Source organism: Parasteatoda tepidariorum, chromosome 2 (assembly GCF_982258835.1).
Source record: "Parasteatoda tepidariorum strain Cologne lab strain chromosome 2, Ptep-v5.0, whole genome shotgun sequence".
Taxonomy (NCBI): Eukaryota; Metazoa; Arthropoda; class Arachnida; order Araneae; family Theridiidae; genus Parasteatoda; species Parasteatoda tepidariorum.
Genome location: NC_141756.1, coordinates 85,228,670 through 85,248,746, shown reverse-complemented (window position 1 = coordinate 85,248,746; position 20,077 = coordinate 85,228,670). Strand labels below are relative to the sequence as shown.

The 20,077-nt window shown below is 29.7% G+C and overlaps 1 protein-coding gene across 1 annotated transcript; it reads right to left on the bottom strand.

Moving 5' to 3' along the window:
* Positions 1-1,823: 1,823 nt before the first annotated feature.
* On the bottom strand, positions 1,824-16,000 carry LOC107444290 (uncharacterized). Its single transcript, XM_043039517.3, has 4 exons — positions 15,889-16,000; positions 6,071-11,698; positions 3,933-4,040; positions 1,824-1,985 (listed from the first exon to the last, which is right to left on the bottom strand). The coding sequence occupies exons 1-4, from the start codon at positions 15,925-15,927 to the stop codon at positions 1,944-1,946; spliced, it is 5,817 nt and encodes a 1,938-aa protein (XP_042895451.2). The 5' UTR covers positions 15,928-16,000; the 3' UTR covers positions 1,824-1,943.
* Positions 16,001-20,077: the final 4,077 nt, after the last annotated feature.

Sequence of the window (20,077 nt, the reverse complement as noted above, 5' to 3'; positions counted from 1 at the left end):
ATATTTTAGATTTAAATAATAGGCTAAAATATTTGCTATGAGTTGAAAATTGGTATTTACCAGACTTTGCTGATTATCAATCAAAATTCATGTCACATAAATTGCAGGGTAGCTGGATAATGTGGCTGGTTACTGTATTTAACTATACTTACTGTTAAGTTAGTTAGACCTTTTTCTGTCTCAGAGATGTGCACTCCCCTGTATAACAGCAAACTCATTTTAAATTTTTTAAAAAAAAAGTTCTGATCAAAAATATTTTGCTTATTACTGTATAATTTTGTGATGCAATTATGTGCATTACACATTTCTTTGCTTTAAAATTTCCTTTATTTCATAAACTTAATCATTCCCACTTCCTATTTAAATAAATAAATAAATTAATTTTAAATCAATTACTTAAAGAGCGAAAGCAAATATGACTATTCTCAATAAATGTAACAGCTAACTTTCAATTTCAAATCAAGTATATAGTTAATTATAATTCAATGCCGCTACAACATCAAAATTTATTTTTAACCTTTCTTTCTTCAATCACATTGAGCATCAGCACATTAGGTTTACTTCAATTTCCTTCGAACTTTTTGGCCCCAAATCTTCAGTCAAATTATATAAATATTAACATGAGATATTGTGAGGTTGACTGAATTGTCTTTACTTTTGGCAGTGCTTTTCCCTTACAAATTTTAAACTGTATTTGGTGTTATTAGCCAATAATCAGTAAATTAAAAATTGTTTTTTGCTCATGTTGCATTTTTATTTATTCAGTAAGAGAAGATAAAGTAATCTTTTTCAGTTGCAACATAAAAAAAAGTGTTTCTCTAATTAACATTACTAATATATTTAGAAATGTTCTTCGATTTTTAGTTTTTTTAAAAATGAATATCAGTTTTCAATCTCTGAAATTATTCTAAAGCTCTGCACCAGTATTGTATTCTTAGAATCCTTATCAAAAATGAATAAGATCGTACAATGTAAATGAAGTCAAAACAAATTTTGCTTCAAATGTAACTTGAAAAAATGTTGTTTTAAAACATTACTAAAATATAAACTTCTTCATTAAATTTTAACTTCTTAGAATTAATTATATACTTCTTAGACAAAAATATAAACTTATATAAACTTCACTTATATATTATAAATATTCTTCGAGTCTGAACTTAACAAAATAAATTACAACGTTTTTAATTTCTAGAATCAATCCAACTGTTCGGAGTTAGAAACTCTTATGTTCTCGTATTCTTAGAATTTGTCCGGAAATGAATGAATAATAACTTAGCATCGTGAAAGTAACAAATGGATATTTAATTACAAAATTCAGAATTCAGAAAACTACTGAATCCAACAGCTGCAGTAATGTAGATTTCAGCCAACTGATTATAACCTAGAAATTTCAAACTTGTTAGTGGCAATCATTGCTGACTCTCATCTTAACTATTCTATCGAATGAAAAACAATAGACTTGACGTTTCATTGGACGAATAATTGCTTTTGATGAATTTGTACTGATTGATCTTTACAAATTTCCCCAAATTTTGATTGTATTATTCCCCATAATATAAATATGGGATAAATATAGAAACTTCAGTTTTGATAAGGATTTAGGAATATAAATTTAGGGATAATTTTTAAGCAAATCTGTAAAAGCCATTTTGCGTTAGTAGCGTAAAAGTTATTTGAAGTATTAATGCTTATTTTACTTTTTGTGTCTGTTTTTCTTGGAATGCAGTTGTTACAAAAGTTCTTTGCGGGATAAAATTGATAAAAACATTGCCTTTCTGATAGAAAAAAAGGCGCGTTTAAAAGTTAAAAAAAAGTTCAAACTCTAGCTTTGTAAACATTTTTTATTACTATCACCAATACAAATTTTACTGTTGTAGCATTTATAAAAGTACCAAGTTACTTGAATATTATATGTATGTGATTATTTCAAATGGATGTTTCTTTTATGCGACACCTTCAACAACACATCTACCATTGTGACAAATCTGAAAAAATTAAATTAATCAGTACAAAGCTAAAACATTCTAATATAAATTTCAACCAATTTATAACAAAATTTATGTATTTAAATACAAAGATACGATTTCAAGTAAAACTCATCCAACTCGAAAAGGAAGTTACTCTATGAAAAAATTTTGAATCGGGTTGAACCATAATATGAAAACATTTACCACAGTATTTACATATTTAAATACTGATGCAGTGTAAAAAACTTTGGTGTATTGTTAAGTTGTCACAAATTTTGGTGTTTAGGCGAACTTAAAATTTTTACAGTGCATGTAGTCACATATTTTATTTACTTTCGCGCCGTTAAAATTTTATTTATTATTATTTCCATTATTATTATTTTCATTATTATTATTTCTATTATTTATATTGCGTTGAAATTTACTTATAGCTTCGTTGCAAAAATATTTTAAAAAAACTTTTCTTAAAAAACAAGCACATTTTAACAAAATATGTTTGCTTTAATTCATTCAAACAATTGTTATTTTGTCAAATTTTTATACCTTTTTGCATGATAACTACAGTTCTGTACTTTAAAATGTAATTACTTTACCCCAACGCCAAAAATTATGGCAAATACACACTAAAATGTTTCACAATGTATATTTTCAAGTCAAATTTATCCAATGTAATGCAAAATTCCAATATGGGCAGTGTTAAACCAGTATTTGAACAAATTTACCTCAAAATTTACGTATTTAAATACCAAGATATTTTTTCAAGCCAATCTCATCTAAATCAAAAAAGAAGTTGCAGTGTTATTAAATTTGGATCGTATTGAACCAATTTACCACAATATTTTTACATATTTAAATACAAATCTATATTTTCGAGTGAAATTTATCCTACTAAAAAAAAAAAGTTACACGGTTAGAAAACTTTGATCGTTTTGAATAATAATATATCTAAAATTTGCTGAAACCTTAATACAATATTATTACAATAATAATATAATGTTAATACAATAATAATACAATATTATTACAATAATAATACAATATTAATATTAATACAATATTATTACAATAATAATATAATGTTAATACAATAATAATACAATATTATTACAATAATAATACAATATTAATATTAATACAATATTATTACAATAATAACATAATGTTAATACAATATTAGTAATTGTAGTAAAATAATAATATCAATTTACTGCAAATTTAAGATTGATTTCTACATAAAAATAACTTGATTACGTGATAAATTGGTTTAGCTTGAAAGTAAACTTAGATCAGTTTATTATCTTAAGGCTGTGATTTTGACCCCGTTCAAGGTACCTACAATATGTGATGAATAAACTTAAGAAACAAGTTGAAACGGACATACTGGATTTATGAAGTATCATGAAATATTGAGATTTTATCCACGGATTTTACGCGAAGCAATTTACATATCAAATACTATAATTCTGCAGAAATTTAAAGGTAATCTAAATCAATGCATATCTTTGCAATTGCATTCTATAGAACCATTCATTTCTAATTAATTCAATATCTATAGCCTGTTTTAAGTGTGTCATTGTTCAGGTAATTTACATATGCGCTATTAGTTATAATCTACGACATTTGTCAAACTTAATACTGCTGAAGGTTCGTTAAATTCAGTGCAGAAATCTGATTTGAAAACGCACAGCGTGTTCCTTATGCTAGCATAATTCTTAAGTGAATTTGTGCATGTAATACTAGTTTTATTTAAAAAATTACATTGAAAAATAAGTTTACATTTAATGATTTGAGTAAAGGGATTGAATAATGTGGATGGGTTATAAAGATCAGCAGAATTTATATCGGATATTTGTATCTAAAACAATGGGAGATGGTATGAGTATTAGTTGTTATATTAGGAAAGAAAATAGACATCAGAGAATGTACAATTGATTCAAGATGCATTAAATGTTTACATCTTCTTACCCCAAGATCATAAGCTCCAACTTGAAAACATGGCAGTCCATTTCTAGAATTTAAAACTTCTACTTCATTTTGATAAGTACAATGAACTTTACAGTCATTTTGATAATCCTGAAAATATAATAAAAAACATAAAAACTTTAAAGTGAAACTATGTTTTAAATTTTTAACTATATCATGTGCGTAATGAAGAAATATAATGTAACTTTTATTTTTTTTTCTTCAACGTGTTAAGATTCTAATCACATAAAGTTACATACAGATGCTGGGGCAATTTTAAAAAAAAATACCGAAAAATTTGCTTCTGAATGATGTTTGAAATGTCATGAAATTTGATATAAGAATAGATAATGAAAAATAGTGAACAAGAATGCATAAGAATTATTGTTTCAGTTTCCTAAGTGGTTTCGATATTACTTATCTAGTTGGTAAACACTAAAATATACTGAAAAAAAGTTCCATTTCTAACTGGGAGTTAACAAAAGCGAGAGGAAAAATGTTCTTCAATAACCATGTTTGGTAAGACAAAAATAACATACACTATTCAAAATATTGTTGCAAGTTCAATTTTAATGTCTAAATTGAATTAAAATAAATTAATTAAATAATAATTAAAATTGTCTGAAATCATATCAGACGCTTAGAGAAACCATATTATCGTGCAAATCTCTGGTCTTCCGCAATTGTTGGCTCAATGGGAGGATATTTTACATATTAGCATGGATGAATCATCTACCCAAATTATACATTTGAGACAATAACTTTCACTTCGCAGCTGAATAAAACAAACAAAAGACTAAGATACTTCTTTTATATATATATATATATATATATATATATATATATATATATATATATATATATATATATATATATATATATATATATATATATATATAACCGTCGTTGAACAGCCGACCCGATTTTCGAGTTTACGACTACGAATGTTCAACTCCGCAGCCTTGTAATTTTGAACCCAATCCGGAAGAAAGGGAACTCCTTGATCAAGTATTGAGAGAAATTTGATGGAACTATAACCCACATTTGCGTTACATGGAGAAGAAGACCACGAGAACCTCCCACGGTTCGCCTGACGGCAAGGGGACTCTAACCCAAGATCCGTTTACTACTGAGGATATTTCCCGTCAGCACGGTGATCGGTGCAAGCCGGATGCAGAATTTGTATCGGCCAGCCATCGCCGGAATCGAACCCTGGTTCACGTCATTGGAAGACGAATGCGCTGTTCTCTGAGCCATCACGGCTCTTTGGAGACTCCTAGTCAAAATATCAAATATTGTGTTTTGATTTGCTTGAAAAGGAAAACCATAGTAATTTTTCAGAGTTATCCTGGTGGCAATGGGTTTTTAACCAATCTTTGACAGAAATTTGTGTCCGGACTGCGGTCATTGTAGGCTATGAGCATCACACGCATCACTCAAACACTGCCGGAATTTGAGCTTGTCACAATCCAGCTTCCTATGCCTAGTGCAATTTCGAACTTCGTGGTTACGTTCGCTTGTTTATTTGACAAACTTTATACACTATAAAATATTCCGGGTCAAATAACTGCATAAAGGGCTGGCAACCCGAATGCCGGTACTACTTTTTATCGTGATTTGTTTCAGAATTCCTTACAGTGTACTAAATTAGAAAAAATTAGGCGGAATGTGGAGCAAGCATAGGCGCTAATTTATTTTAAGTTTTACATGTAATTTATTTTAAGTTTTATTTGTATATTTATATATAAGTATAGGTGTAAATAAAAAATAAATATGCATATATTTATAAAATTTAAAACAAACGAGTAGTTTTCTGAAAATCGAAAGCGTGCCCTCTTCTACCTCTACGTCTGTTAGCAAGATTTTTAAAATCTTTTCAAAGAAATGGTATAAAGTACTAAGCAATAGATTATAAATTAAATGCAAAAAAAAATCAAGTATGCTGATTTATTTATACGATTACACCAATTTGGTAACATTGCGAGTCGTTAATTTTTTTTTAAAAATGAGTAAAGATAGGCACGTTTTTGTTTGAAACGTATTCTGAAAAAATCTATATTTTTTACTAAAGATAGTAATGTTTTTTTCTTTCAGAAATGAGGAATTTCAAAAATTGCAGATGAAAATCGTGCAAAGCTTACCTTATAAGCAGAAAGAAGTTGTCTACCGATAGATACAGAATTGCATAAACTCTTTTCAGATGTTCCAAGATCATCCAAAATCAATCTGTTGGAAAACTGGTAATACTTAGTTTTATCATCTAATGGAGTAATAACATCTTTTAAAATATCACTCGGGAAATGCTCACTGTCGAGAGCGCTTATTGCACTGCAAAAGTCACTGCAGGATGGTTGATAGGACTCGTCTCCAGTAATTTTTTTAAACATGTCTTTGATGTTCTGAAGGCTCTCAACAAAATCATCTACGTAATCGAAATCGGCAATATCTTTGTCCTTTCCACCCAATTCCAGCAAAAATTTGGATATCTTTGATTTTTTGTTCATACAAATACTCGGTTTCTGAAATATGTCCTTCACCATAGCGACTTTATTTGGCACTTCAGACTCGTTTTGCTCCAAGTCAATAACCATTTTGTTTAAGTCTTTGACGAATCCATCCTTGCTATCTCCACCCAAGTCTTTCAAAGAATCGGTGATTTTTCTAAAATAGGTTCCGAGATTCTCGTTCAAATCGTGCCTGGGAAGGAAATTAGACAGCTCTCCGATGAATGGCATTTCGGTATTGCCTCCTAAGGACGATATCCAGTCGGTAAATTTTGAGAAATCTTCCATCGAGCTTCCGTCTCCGTCGATGTTTGATACAAAATTCTCCAGAAGATCTACGTTTGATAAATCGCTTCCTCTACCACCTAATGTAAGAACCCAATTTGACAGTTTCGTTTTCTCTTGAATCGGCATGCTCACTTTTTCAAAAATTTCCTTAACAATTTTTAATTTGTTTGGAATGACGTTTTCATTTCCATCAATTCCAGAAATTAAATGTCCTAGCTCTTCATCAAATGATGCATCTTTGCCTTTAATTGATTCGGAAATTTTTCTAAGGTATGACAAAATATCTCCGTTCTTATCAAAGCTAGTGACGTATTTCGAGTAGTCTACAAGTGTTTTATTGGTTCCTTTATCCTTATTATTTTTGGGGAAAATCAAATTAGACAAGTCTTTAAAACTTGGAATTAGACTACTTTTATCGCTCCAGTCTGAAATATATTTTGAAATATTCTCGATATTTGATATATCAGTGTCTTCACCTCCTAAGCCTAAAATTCTTTTTGCGAAATCCATTTTATTTTGAATAGACATTTTGGATTTTCCGAAGATTTTTTTCAGGAGGTTAAGTTTGTTTGGCATTTTATCTCCGAGTCCATTAACTTTGTTCATCAAATTGGTTAAATCTCCAACAAAAGACATGTCAATACCTTTTCCACCCAAATTTTTGAATGAATCAGTAATTTTTCCGAGGTAGGAACCAAGATTCCCACTGAAATCAAAGCTAGGAATAAAATTGGTCAGGTCACCAACGAATGGCATTTCCATATTTCCTCCTAAACCTGATATCCACTCTGTCAGCTTGGTGAAATCCGTTAGTGAGTTTCCATTTCCTCCGATGTTAGATATAAATTTTTGCAAAATATCCATATTTGGCAAATCCATGCCTTTTTGTCCTAAACTAAGTATCCACTTGGCTAGTTTTATCTTCATTTGAATATCCATGTCTACCAGACCAAATATTTTTTTCATAATATTTAATTTATTTGGCATGTTTTCTTCATTTCCACTTATTCCTGAAATAAGATTACCGATTTCTCCAACAGATGGCAAGTTTTTCCCTCCTGAACCTTTTATTGATTCTGAAATTTTTTCCAAGTATGATCCAAGTTTTCCCTTCATGTCGAAATTTGGGATGTATTTGGAGAAATCTCCCACAAATGGTTTGCCGGTGTCTTTTTCACCTATTCCTGGAATCCATTTAGATAAATCCTTGAAATCTGGAATTAAACTCTTTTTATCGTCCCAGGTAGAAATAAACTTGGATATTTTTTCGATATTTGGTATATCTTTGTCTTCTCCTCCTAAATCAGAGATTCGTTTTGCAAGATCTATTTTGTCTTGAATAGATATTTTAGACTTTCCGAAGATATCTTTTAGAAGGTTAAGTTTATTTGGCATTTTATCTCCCATTTCATTTACTTTCTTCTTCATGTCGGTTAAATCTTCTTCAAAAGAAACGTCAGTTCCTTTTCCGCCTAAATTTTTGAAGGATTCAGTAATTTTTCCGAGGTAGGAACCAAGATTTCCACTGAAATCAAAGCTCGGGATGAAGTTGGTCAGGTCACCAACGAATGGCATTTCCATATTTCCTCCTAAACCTGATACCCACTCTGTCAGCTTGGAGAAATCCGTTAGTGAGTTTCCATTTCCTCCGATGTTAGATATAAATTTTTGCAAAATATCCATATTTGGCAAATCCATGCCTTTTTGTCCTAAACTAAGTATCCACTTGGCTAGTTTTATCTTCATTTGAATATCCATGTCTACCAGACCAAATATTTTTTTCATAATATTTAATTTATTTGGCATGTTTTCTTCATTTCCACTTATTCCTGAAATAAGATTACCGATTTCTCCAACAAATGGCAAGTTTTTCCCTCCTGAACCTTTTATTGATTCTGAAATTTTTTCCAAGTAAGATCCAAATTTTCCCTTCATGTCGAAATTTGGGATGTATTTGGAAAAGTCTCCCACAAATGGTTTGCCGGTGTCTTTTTCACCTATACCTGGAATCCATTTAGATAAATCCTTGAAATCTGGAATTAAACTCTTTTTATCATCCCAGGTAGAAATAAACTTGGATATTTTTTCGATATTTGGTATATCTTTGTCTCCCCCTCCTAAATCAGAGATTCGTTTTGCAAGATCTATTTTGTCTTGAATAGATATTTTAGACTTTCCGAAGATATCTTTTAGAAGGTTAAGTTTATTTGGCATTTTATCTCCCATTTCATTTACTTTCTTCTTCATGTCGGTTAAATCTCCTTCAAAAGAAATGTCAGTTCCTTTTCCGCCTAAATTTTTGAAAGAATCAGTAATCTTTCCTAGGTAGGAACCAAGATTTCCACTGATATCAAAGCTCGGGATGAAATTGGTCAGGTCACCAACGAATGGCATTTCCATATTTCCTCCTAAACCTGATATCCACTCTGTCAGCTTGGAGAAATCCGTTAGTGAGTTTTCATTTCCTCCGATGTTAGATATAAATTTTTGCAAAATATCCATATTTGGCAAATCCATGCCTTTTTGTCCTAGACTAAGTATCCACTTGGCTAGTTTTATCTTCATTTGAATATCCATGTCTACCAGACCAAATATTTTTTTCATAATATTTAACTTATTTGGCATATTTCCATCATTTTCTTCGATTCCAGATATAAGATTATTGATTTCTCCGACGAATGGTAAGTTTTTTCCACCTAAATCTTTTATTGATTCTGGAATTTTTTTCAAGTATGATCCAAGATTTCCCTTCATGTCAAAATTCGGGATGTATTTGGAGAAGTCTCCCACAAATGGTTTGCCGATGTCTTTTTCACCTATACCTGGAATCCATTTAGATAAATCCTTGAAATCTGGAATTAAACTCTTTTTATCATCCCAGGTAGAAATAAACTTGGATATTTTTTCGATATTTGGTATATCTTTGTCTCCCCCTCCTAAATTAGAGATTCGTTTTGCAAGATCTATTTTGTTTTGAATAGATATTTTAGACTTTCCAAAGATATCTTTTAGAAGGTTAAGTTTATTTGGCATTTTATCACCCATTTCATTTACTTTCTTCTTCATGTCGGTTAAATCTTCTTCAAAAGAAATGTCAGTACCTTTTCCACCTAAATTTTTGAAAGAATCAGTAATTTTTCCGAGATAGGAACCAAGATTTCCGCTGAAATCAAAGCTCGGGATGAAGTTGGTCAGGTCACCAACGAATGGCATTTCGATATTTCCTCCTAAACCTGATACCCACTCGGACAGCTTAGAGAAATCCCCAAGTGAGTTTCCATTTCCTCCGATGTTAGATATAAATTTGTGCATAATATCCATATTTGGCAAATCCATGCCTTTTTTTCCTAAGCTAAGTATCCACTTTGCTAATTTTATTTTCATTTGAATATCCATGTTTACCAGACCAAATATTTTTTTCATAATATTTAATTTATTTGGCATATTTCCTCCGTTTTCACCAATTCCAGATATAAGATTATTGATTTCTCCGACGAATGGTAAATCATTTCCACCTAACTCTTTTATCGATTTTGAAATTTTTTCTAAGTAAGATCCAAGATTTCCTTTCATGTCAAAATTTGGAATGTATTTAGAGAAATCTCCCACAAACGGTATGTCGATACCCTTTTCGCCTGTACCTGGAATCCATTTAGATAAATCCTTGAAATCTGGAATCAAACTCTTTTTATCATCAAAGGTAGAAATAAACTTCGATATTTTTTCGATACTTGATATATCTTTGTCTTCTCCTCCTAAGTTAGAGACTCTTTTTGCTAGATCAATTTTATTTTGAATCGAAATCTTAGATTTTCCGAAAATTAGTTTTAGAAGTTTGAGTTTGTTTGGCATTCTGTCCCCAATTTCGTTAACTTTCTTCATCAGGTTCTTCAAATCTCCAACGAAAGACATGTCTATACCTTTTCCATCCAAAGTTTTGAAAGAATCAGTCATTTTTCCAAGGTAGGAACCGAAATTTCCAATGAAATCAAAGCTTGGGATAAAATTGGTCAGATCTCCAATGAATGGAATATCAATATTACCTCCTAAGCCTGATATCCACTCCGTCATCTTGGAGAAATCTGCAAGTGAGTTCCCGTTACCGCCGATGTTAGATATAAATTTGTGCATAATATCCATATTCGGCAAATCCATGCCTTTTTGTCCTAAACTAAATATCCACTTGGCTAGCTTTATCTTCATTTGAATATCCATGTTTACCAAACTAAATATTTTTTTCATAATATTTAATTTATTTGGCATGTTTCCTTCATTCTCGCCGATTCCAGAAATAAGAGTCCCGATTTCTCCGACAAATGGCAAGTCTTTCCCACCTGAACCTTTTATCGATTCTGCAATTTTTTCTAAGTATAATCCAAGATTTCCTTTCATATCAAAATTCGGAATGAATTTGGAGAAGTCTCCTACAAATGGTATATCGATGCCTTTTCCCCCTACACCTGGAATCCATTTAGATAAATCCTTGAAATCTGGAATTAAACTCTTTTTATCGTCCCAGCTTGAAATGACCTTTGCTATTTGGTCGATATTCGAAACATCTTTGTCTTGGCCCCCTAGGCCAAATATTCTTTTTGCAAATTCTATTTTGTTTTGAATGGACATTTTACTCGAGCCAAAGATTGATTTCATGAGTTTCATCTTATTCGGCATTTTGTTACCTAGAACGTTGACATTTTTCATTAAGTTGTTTAAGTCCCCAACCATAGACGCGTCCAGGCCATTTTCAGTCATTCCTTTCAAGGATTCGCTGATTTTTCCTAAGTAGGACCCTAGGTTTCCACCAATCTCAAACTTAGGAAAAAATGCATTAAATTCGCCTATTTTTGGAATCGTGATTATATCTTTACCTGGTATTATGTCCCATAGTTTACCAAGTTTTGATTTTGCCTCATCTTTACCTTTTGTTACCGGATCCTTTGTAAAAATATCACGAAAAAAACCGGATTCTGCCACAACCTATAACAATAAATCGTATATTAGTGATCTGAAGTTTGCTTATAAATTGAAATCATAGATATAAGTTTTGAAAATCTGGATTAGATTTATATTTTGTTACCTTGTATGCTACATACTTCATTTATCTCCTTCTTTAATATGTCCCTTTTAAACAATTCAGCAATTTTTCTAAACATTTTTTGAATCCAAATTTATCCAGTTTTCTTTAATTTAATTCTATTTTTAAACTTAATTTTATCTTTTAGCATTGAGGTTGTTATTAACTTTTCTTGGTATTTGCCAATATGTATCAAAACGTTACTCTTCGAAAAGATAAAATTCTAGTGTTCTAAGTGTTATTTTGAACATATTTTTTTACGGATGGATTTACATAGCGCTTTAATGGAATGATAATGTAAATTATAAGTGGTGTCGACAAACAGTTAAATAGAAATTTCATGTCGCACTCTACTTTAAATTATGAGAATATCGACCCTAAAATTTCAAATCGCTACAACATTAACTGAATAGAACTAGAAGGTGAAAATTTATAACAAATTTATATTTTACTGGCACATTTCTGCTAATGTCGGCTTTGTGACGCTGGTTACAGGACTTAACGTTTCAATCTAATACATAAGCTTCATAAATTTAAATTAGCCTCTTGTCTCAAAACAGTCAGTTTGAAATTATTATTGTAAAAATTGGGCATAATCTAGCGTGTATAAAGCCAAATTTGCACATGTAATTTGCAAAATTTTTATATTGTCACAGTTTTATTTATTTTATTTTGAATGCTGAAATAAATTCCGGTCAAATTTGAAACCAAGTTACCCGAATTTTTGAAGATGCATAAAATTATATTTAAAAATCTGCTGATGTTGTAAATATCTACATTGACTGCTATAGTTCTGTAAAAATTCTTCCATCGGGACTGTAGCTTACAAGCACAAAGTGGTATGACGAAAATTGCTTATTTTGCAGGTATCTTTTCCCTTTTAAACTTGAATTCTTTAAACTCTATGTATCCATTGTTAACTATTTTCAGTTTTAGTAATTTCATAGCCGTATGAACTTTAACTGTAAAACATGCTTCGTGATTTTTATTATTTATTTGATTATAGTGGACATAATGGTTATTACCATTTAATGGATGTTTCTGAAATCAAAACTGCAAATAACAGTTCTTTAGAGAAATATGTTTATAAATTATGCACATAAGAAATATTCTACAGGGATTATTGATGATAGTTATTGCATTAGAAAAAATGTATTGCAAAAATTTTAAAAAAATTATATAGTGATATATTTACTAGTAGAGGAAAAATGAGCGCTGCACCCTACTTTTAGGGTTCATGACCTCTCTTACTATAGTGCTATGGCAGAAGCACTTCATCCCACTTCTCGTCTACAGGATGAGCGTTGCACTTCTTCAATACGGATGAGAGTTCAACCCCCACTGATAAGCTCTTAGTAGAGATTACGTAGCACTGTTTGGACTAAACAAATGCTGCTTAAAAATTCTGGGTATTTATTTCTGCACAACTATGGGTATATTTGAAAAATTTGGCTCTAAGATTTTAATTTAAGACAAAATTCAAATGAATTCCTCTTTGCAAATAATTATAAAATGTTTCCAAAGTGTTCTACATTACGTTAACCATCGTCGTATCGTTTAGAGTAAAAAAAAGCTTCTTAAAAATTTTTTAGTATTTATTTCTTACTATTTATGGATATTTTTGAAAAATTTGACGCTAGCTTTGTAATCTGAAACAAGATCTAAATAAATTTCTCATTGGAAAAAGTTTAAAAAAATTTGCAAAGTGTTCACTTTTATTTCTATATGTAAGCTCTCAATATAGCATTATTTGGACTAAAAACGGCTTCTTAAAAATTTGGAGTTCATATTTTTCGACATATGCGGGAATTTTTGAAGGAATTGATGCTAATTTTTTTTAATTTTAATCAAGTACCGAATGAGTTTCTCATTGCAAAAAAATTTCAAAAAATTCGCAAATTGTCATCTTTTTTGTTAATTATGCATATGCTCTTAACACATCATTGTTTGGAGTAAACAAAATCTTCTTGAAACCTTTGTTTGCTTATTTCTTGACACATATGGATACTTTTGGAAAAATTGACACTCACTTTGTAATTTGGAACAAGTTTCAAATTATTTCCACATAGCAAAAAATTATAAGAAATTCGCAATATATCCTTCATTATGTTGACTATATTAATGCTTTTCACATAGCATGGTTTGGACTAAACATATGATTCTTAAAAATTTTGGGTTTTTATTTTTTCACATCTATGAGTATTTTTTGAAAAATTTGAGTCTTACTTTGCAATCTTTAACAAGTTTCAAAATGAAATTTTCATTGCAAAAAATTATAAAAAAATTCACAAAATGTCCTCTTTTATTTTTATACGTATGCTCATAACGTAACATTGTTTGAACTATAAATTGCTTGTTAAAAATTTTGAGTACTTATTTCTTGACACATATGGGTAAAAGTGACGCTAACTTTAACGTGAGTGAACAAATCCTTCTTAAAAAATTTTAGTACTTATTTCTTAAAATATATTGGTATTTTTGAAAAAAGAAAAAGACAATCACTTGGTAATTTGAAATAAGATTCAAATGAATTCCTCGTAGCAAAAAATTATAAAAATTTCTCAAAGTGCCATCTATTATGTTAACTAGATATTTAACGGTGTTAATTATATATTATATTACGTTAACTATATATATCATGTTATTTTAATTGCATTAACGCTATTAATATAGCATGGTTTGAACTGAACAAATGCTTCTTAAAAATTTTGAGTATATATTTCTTAGCTTTGATGTGTATTTTTAAAAAATTTGACGCTTGTAATTTGAAACAAGTTTCAAATCATTGTAAATAATAATTTACTCATTGCAAAACATTATTAAAAATTCAAAAAGTGTTTTGCATTATGTTAACCATATTCATGCTCTTAATGTGGCATGATTTAGATGGTGGCATGATCGAGAAAGTGCCGAATGTTTAAAAATTACCCATAGAAGTGAAGAAACAAATTCTCAAAATTTTTATGAAGCATTTGTTTAGTTCAAACCATGCTACGTTATCCGTACTAAAAACTTATCAGTGGGATTAGAGTGTCATCCATACTGAGGAAGTGAGGAATAGCGCTCATCCTATATCCCTATAGTAAGAGCCATCAATCCTTAAAGTGGGGTTTAGCGCTCATTTCTCCCCTACTTGTACAACTTAATTCTTGTAATACAAATCTAAATATACGGTATTTAAACCATTCACTTAATAATTTTACCATTCTTATGGCAACGACTTACTGGAAATTCTAATTTTACCAATTACAGTTCTTATTACCACACACTATTACTATATAAAACTCAAAAGTAAATTAAACCGAATACATAGTTTTCATGCTATGCTCTAAGTTATCATAATTAAAATTATCAAATTTTCCATATTTATCGAACTTTATCACATAATATAATATCATACTTTATGGTTAATTTTACCAAAAGTCATTATGAAAGTGCTTCCATAGAAATTACTGAGCTTTTTGGTGTTCCCGTACAGTCAGAAACACGGTAAATTTTATCATATTCTGACACGGTAAATTTTCCATATTCTTCTTACCATTTACCATGTTCTTTTGATCTTACTTTTTTTCTCATTGTATAAATAGAGATTATTTAGTATAATTTTAGATTATGCAAAATGCGAACGTTAAATTTAAGACAGTTTAGTTTTAATTAATCTAGTGCTAATTTTCAATTTTAATTTTCTAATTTTTTTAAATGAAACAGTACATATCAAGGTATGTTTACAGCACCAAATCTTTCCAAAGACAGTTTGACAGTTTGAAAGCTAAAATTAAGGTATCTCTAATCGTTAGGTGATTATTACGTAATAATCACCTGAACACCTAGAAGGTTTCATAAGTTTGGATGCCAGGTGTGAAAAAAGTAATCAAAAGTAATCAAAAGTAATATACATGAGAGTAATAGATTTTCGAGGTATGAGTAACATTTTTTTTAAACAGCATAAATTCCTTTTAGAGTTTATGAGGTAATTTATTTTTGGAGTAAAAAAAATTAAAAATTTGAGCAAACTTAAGTAAAAATAAATTTTCAAAGGAATATTATAGCAATAAATAAATAAATAAATAAGTAAATGGTCTTTTAAACTTACGGCACAGGCCAGCAAAATAATTGCAAATTTTAGATCCATTGGTGGAATGTATTAGAAGTACATTCCAACTCAAATTGCACTGATTCGAAATTTTTTCAGCTTTATATCCAAAGCATTTCTATGAAGTTAATGATTACGTAATAATCACCTGAACACCTAGAAGGTTTCATAAGTTTGGATGCCAGGTGTGAAAAAAGTAATCAAAAGTATTTTTATAAATGAAAACAAAATGGCACAATGGAACATTAAATGTGTTCTTCAAAAACCTTCTTTAATTAAGTGCATAATTGTATGTTTGTCATTAAGTAATTTGATGTAAACAGCTGTTTTTTAATACAAATAATACAAAGAATTGTTAATTGCATTTATTGCGACATTAGCTAATCGACAAGTCTTATTGCTTATAGGGTTTCGTGGGCATTACTTTAATATTTTGTGTTAATATCAACTAAATATATATAACTTTAATTTTGAACTTGCGTTGCTTTCTTCATTTAATCAATTTAAATTATTTTTTAGAAATTTGTAAATTTTTCTCTTTTGGAAACATATTTAAGAGTGTTATTGTAGCATTCTATAAGCGTACTATATTTTTTTTAAAGAAATCTTCTGCGAAATATTTTATGAAAATAAATTGAAATATGTAATTTTAAAAAAAATTAGTATGTTTTTTTAATGTAATTGAAAATAATATAATCAAATTTTTTGATTTATTTTTCATTTAAAGTATCCTACTCTTAATGTTTCTTCAGCTTCTTTTTGCTAGTAGCATTTACAAAAATTTCAACTTCTAATTCTATAAGAGCAGCATTTATCTATTTTTTTGAAATTATGCAACAAAACTGAAAAAAAGTTTTCAACTTTCTAACACAAATTAAACTGTTTAAAATCTGTAGCATTATGAATTTTTTTTAACTTATTAGAAACTTCGAGAACTTCAGTTCCTCTACGAACGTCAGTGTGGGGAGAAACTGTTAAAAGCAAAAAAAGAATAAAATTAAAATTTTTGAAGACATTGTTTTAATTCGAAAAATGTGGTAGAAACTATCATGGAGAAAAAACATTTAACACTTCAGCTTCTCAATGAAATAAGAGGTGAGGAAAGACTGCTAAAAGCAATGAAAAAAATTAAAATTTTTAATAACATTGATAGAATTTGAAAATGGGGGAAAATTATCATGGGGGGGGGAATACGTTGCAAACTTCAATTCCTCTATGAAATTCAGTATGAGAGAAAAGCAGGAAAGAATAAAATTAAAAGTTTTAGAAACATTGTTTTAATTTAAAAAATTGGGAAAAATTATCATGGGCATAAAAAAACACCGAGAACTATTGTTCTTCTCTGAAATTCAATGTGAGAACGAAACTGCTAAAAGATACTTTCCTTATTTTTATAAATATAAAACATAGATAAATCTCCTATTACTAATTTTTAACAAACTCATTTAGTGCGGTAGGTGTCTAGTTTTCAATTATTAACGTTTAAAAAAATTCAATTTAATTTCAATTATCAAAAAAAAAGAAATAATTTTGTTTTTTAGAAACTTTGTTTTTATTGAAATAAGATCGGAAAATTTTGTCATTTGTTTTGTCAAACTAACTCAACGTATAGTATTTCTTTTAATTTATAAAAGGAAACAAGAATTTATAACTACGACAAATATAAAATCCGATTTTCATATTCTTTATTACCTTTTTAAAGAACTATATATGAAAAAAGAGAATTTGATTTCATAAAAACTTTTATTCTCTTAGAATATATTCAACAAAATTTAAGGAGTAGTAACTTTTAAAGAAATCTTATATATAAACTGGACTTTAAAATACGATATTTTTATTCCAGTAAATAAAAGTAAAATCTTTTGTTTTTAGTAAAAAACCATATTTTTCTTCTGTCTTTAAAAATAATTTTCCTCTTATAAAAACTTTCTTTCTTTTTCCTTCCTCAACTGTTTAACTCTTTCATTGGAGTCTTGTTGTCGTGCGATATTAGCCTCTGTCGCCGGAAACAAATGCCTCACACTATTTCCGAAATGTTTCTCCTTGTTAAGCTTGCACAACGCTGCGAAAAAAAAAGGAAAAAAAAACATTCCCCTCGGCTTGAAGTTTTTTACTATTTCTAAAGAATTCACACGAATTTCTGTTTTAACATTTTTAAAAAACCTTGGACAGTGGTAAGTTGATGAATTCAAATTAGTTTTGTTAGAAGTTTTCTCTGGCAGTTTCAGTATTGATTTGATTTTTTTTTACATTCAGTGCGCAGTTTTTCCAATGATTTCCATGGGTAATGCATTTATTCCGTAAAGAAAGAATGGGAAAAAATATTTTTACTTTAAGGTTTGGTGGTTTTATACGATGCCTTTTCAATTATCAAATTATGTCTTTCCAACAAGTAAAAATGTCAGTAAATCTTCGAAGATATCTTTCTCTAATTAGAAATGTATGTCTTTTCAATCATTAAATGATGTTTTTTAACTACTTTTCAAACAGTAAATGTACCTTTCTAAAATACTAAAGTCTCTTTTCTAAAAAATTTCCCCCTCTGATTAAAGTCAGTGATTGGCGGAACGTATTACACTCGCTGATGGTAAAATAGTTGTATGATGGAAAAGCTGATATCATAAATATTAAAGTGCAAATTTTTCATATCAAATTACTAAGCCTATTAACCCTAAATTAACGTTATTCTTGTTTCGTTTACACTAGAATCATGTGCTGCAAGAAACTTGGGCGATATGTTCGTCGAATGAAGGCGAACCGTGGAACATGGCGATATTGTTTAGTGCTGTCCTCTTGTCTCAAGCATTCTACTTGTTCCAAACATTTGAATAAAATCATTCCAAACATTTTCTATCGAATTCAAGTCTGGTGATATGGCTGGCCTTCTAAATCTGGAATTTGAATAATATCACATTCCAGATTGGTCTATGCTTTCACGCACTGTCGTCCACTAGAGTACAATCAGGATCAACCGAATCCTTATATTTCGCCAAAAACACATCTCTACACCAAACCAGCAACATCACCTTTTTCAAAAATGTAGGGGGCCATTTAAACTTTGTAGTCCATAAGACTTTTGACCATCCAAAATAATCACTGTTCTCCTTTAACCAAAGATATGCAATAATGTTCAAAGCAATAATAGTGCCTCTACTCTAGGCTGAATCTGTTCTCTAGGTTTAATCGGTTCAATCTGTTCTGTAGGTTCGATCGGTTCAATCTGTTCTTTAGATTCAGTTGGTTAAACCTGCTGCCTAGATTCAATCTATTCATTCTGTTCTTTTAGGTTCAGTTAGTTCAATCTGCTCTCTAGTTTCAATCATTAAACTGTTGTCTAGGTTCGGTGTTCGCTTTTTTAGAGATTCAATCGTTTCTGATTTCATTTTAATAAACATCATTGCGACAAATAGATCTCATCATGTCGGAGATTTTCCGGAACGTCTAGTTGCCAGAGGTGCTAGAGATCAGGCTAGCACGTCTAGTCTGATCTCTAGATCTCGACCGGATTCTTGGTACAACATATTAACAAAATAAAAAGACAACGAAAGTTTCATTCACGAACTATTGAAAGGAATTTAATTTAGAAGTAAGCTATAATAAACTGGTTTACATTACATTTTAGTTTAATTGCATTTAACGCGGAAAAAAGGAAGAGAAAACACACACAAAAACTTTTATTTTTTGTTTATTTAAAGATGGAATTTTAAGAAAGGCTTTACTTTTCAAAGAGTTATATGTACAATAAATAAGTAAAAAAAAGGAACATTCTAAAATCTCACTTTAGTTTGATGAAAGAACCACTGGTTATTATATATATATTTTAAGAAAAGTATCGAAGGTATAGTTGCTCACAAATACTTCAAAAACTCTCTAATAGGATTACGCTTTACAAAATAAACTTGAAACTGTATAACCATACAATTCTTACTATCTCAACTTAATCCGTAGCTCGGCTTTCAATAGAAAGTTTACTAAATTCATATAATAGTTTTTCAGAAGTAAAAGTAATGAAACGTTATAGAAAACTCCGTCAAATAATTATCCTCTCCTTTTATCTTTTGATTAACAAGATCTAATGCAATCGGTCCAGAAATTTACTATTTTAGCATTACCAACAAATAGCTTGTATTTCGTGTCCCTTTCTTTTTATTATAAATCCATTTTGTGTGAACTAATTATTTAAATCAAT

Excerpts from the sequence above, each read along its gene's own strand:
- LOC107444290 (XM_043039517.3), bottom strand. The coding sequence starts at position 15,927 with ATGGATCTAAAATTTGCAATTATTTTGCTGGCCTGTGCC. Across the intron at positions 11,699-15,888 it reads TTATTTTGCTGGCCTGTGCC|GTTGTGGCAGAATCCGGTTT; the intron begins GTAAGTTTAAAA and ends TTATTGTTATAG. Across the intron at positions 4,041-6,070 it reads AACTTCTTTCTGCTTATAAG|GATTATCAAAATGACTGTAA; the intron begins GTAAGCTTTGCA and ends TTATATTTTCAG.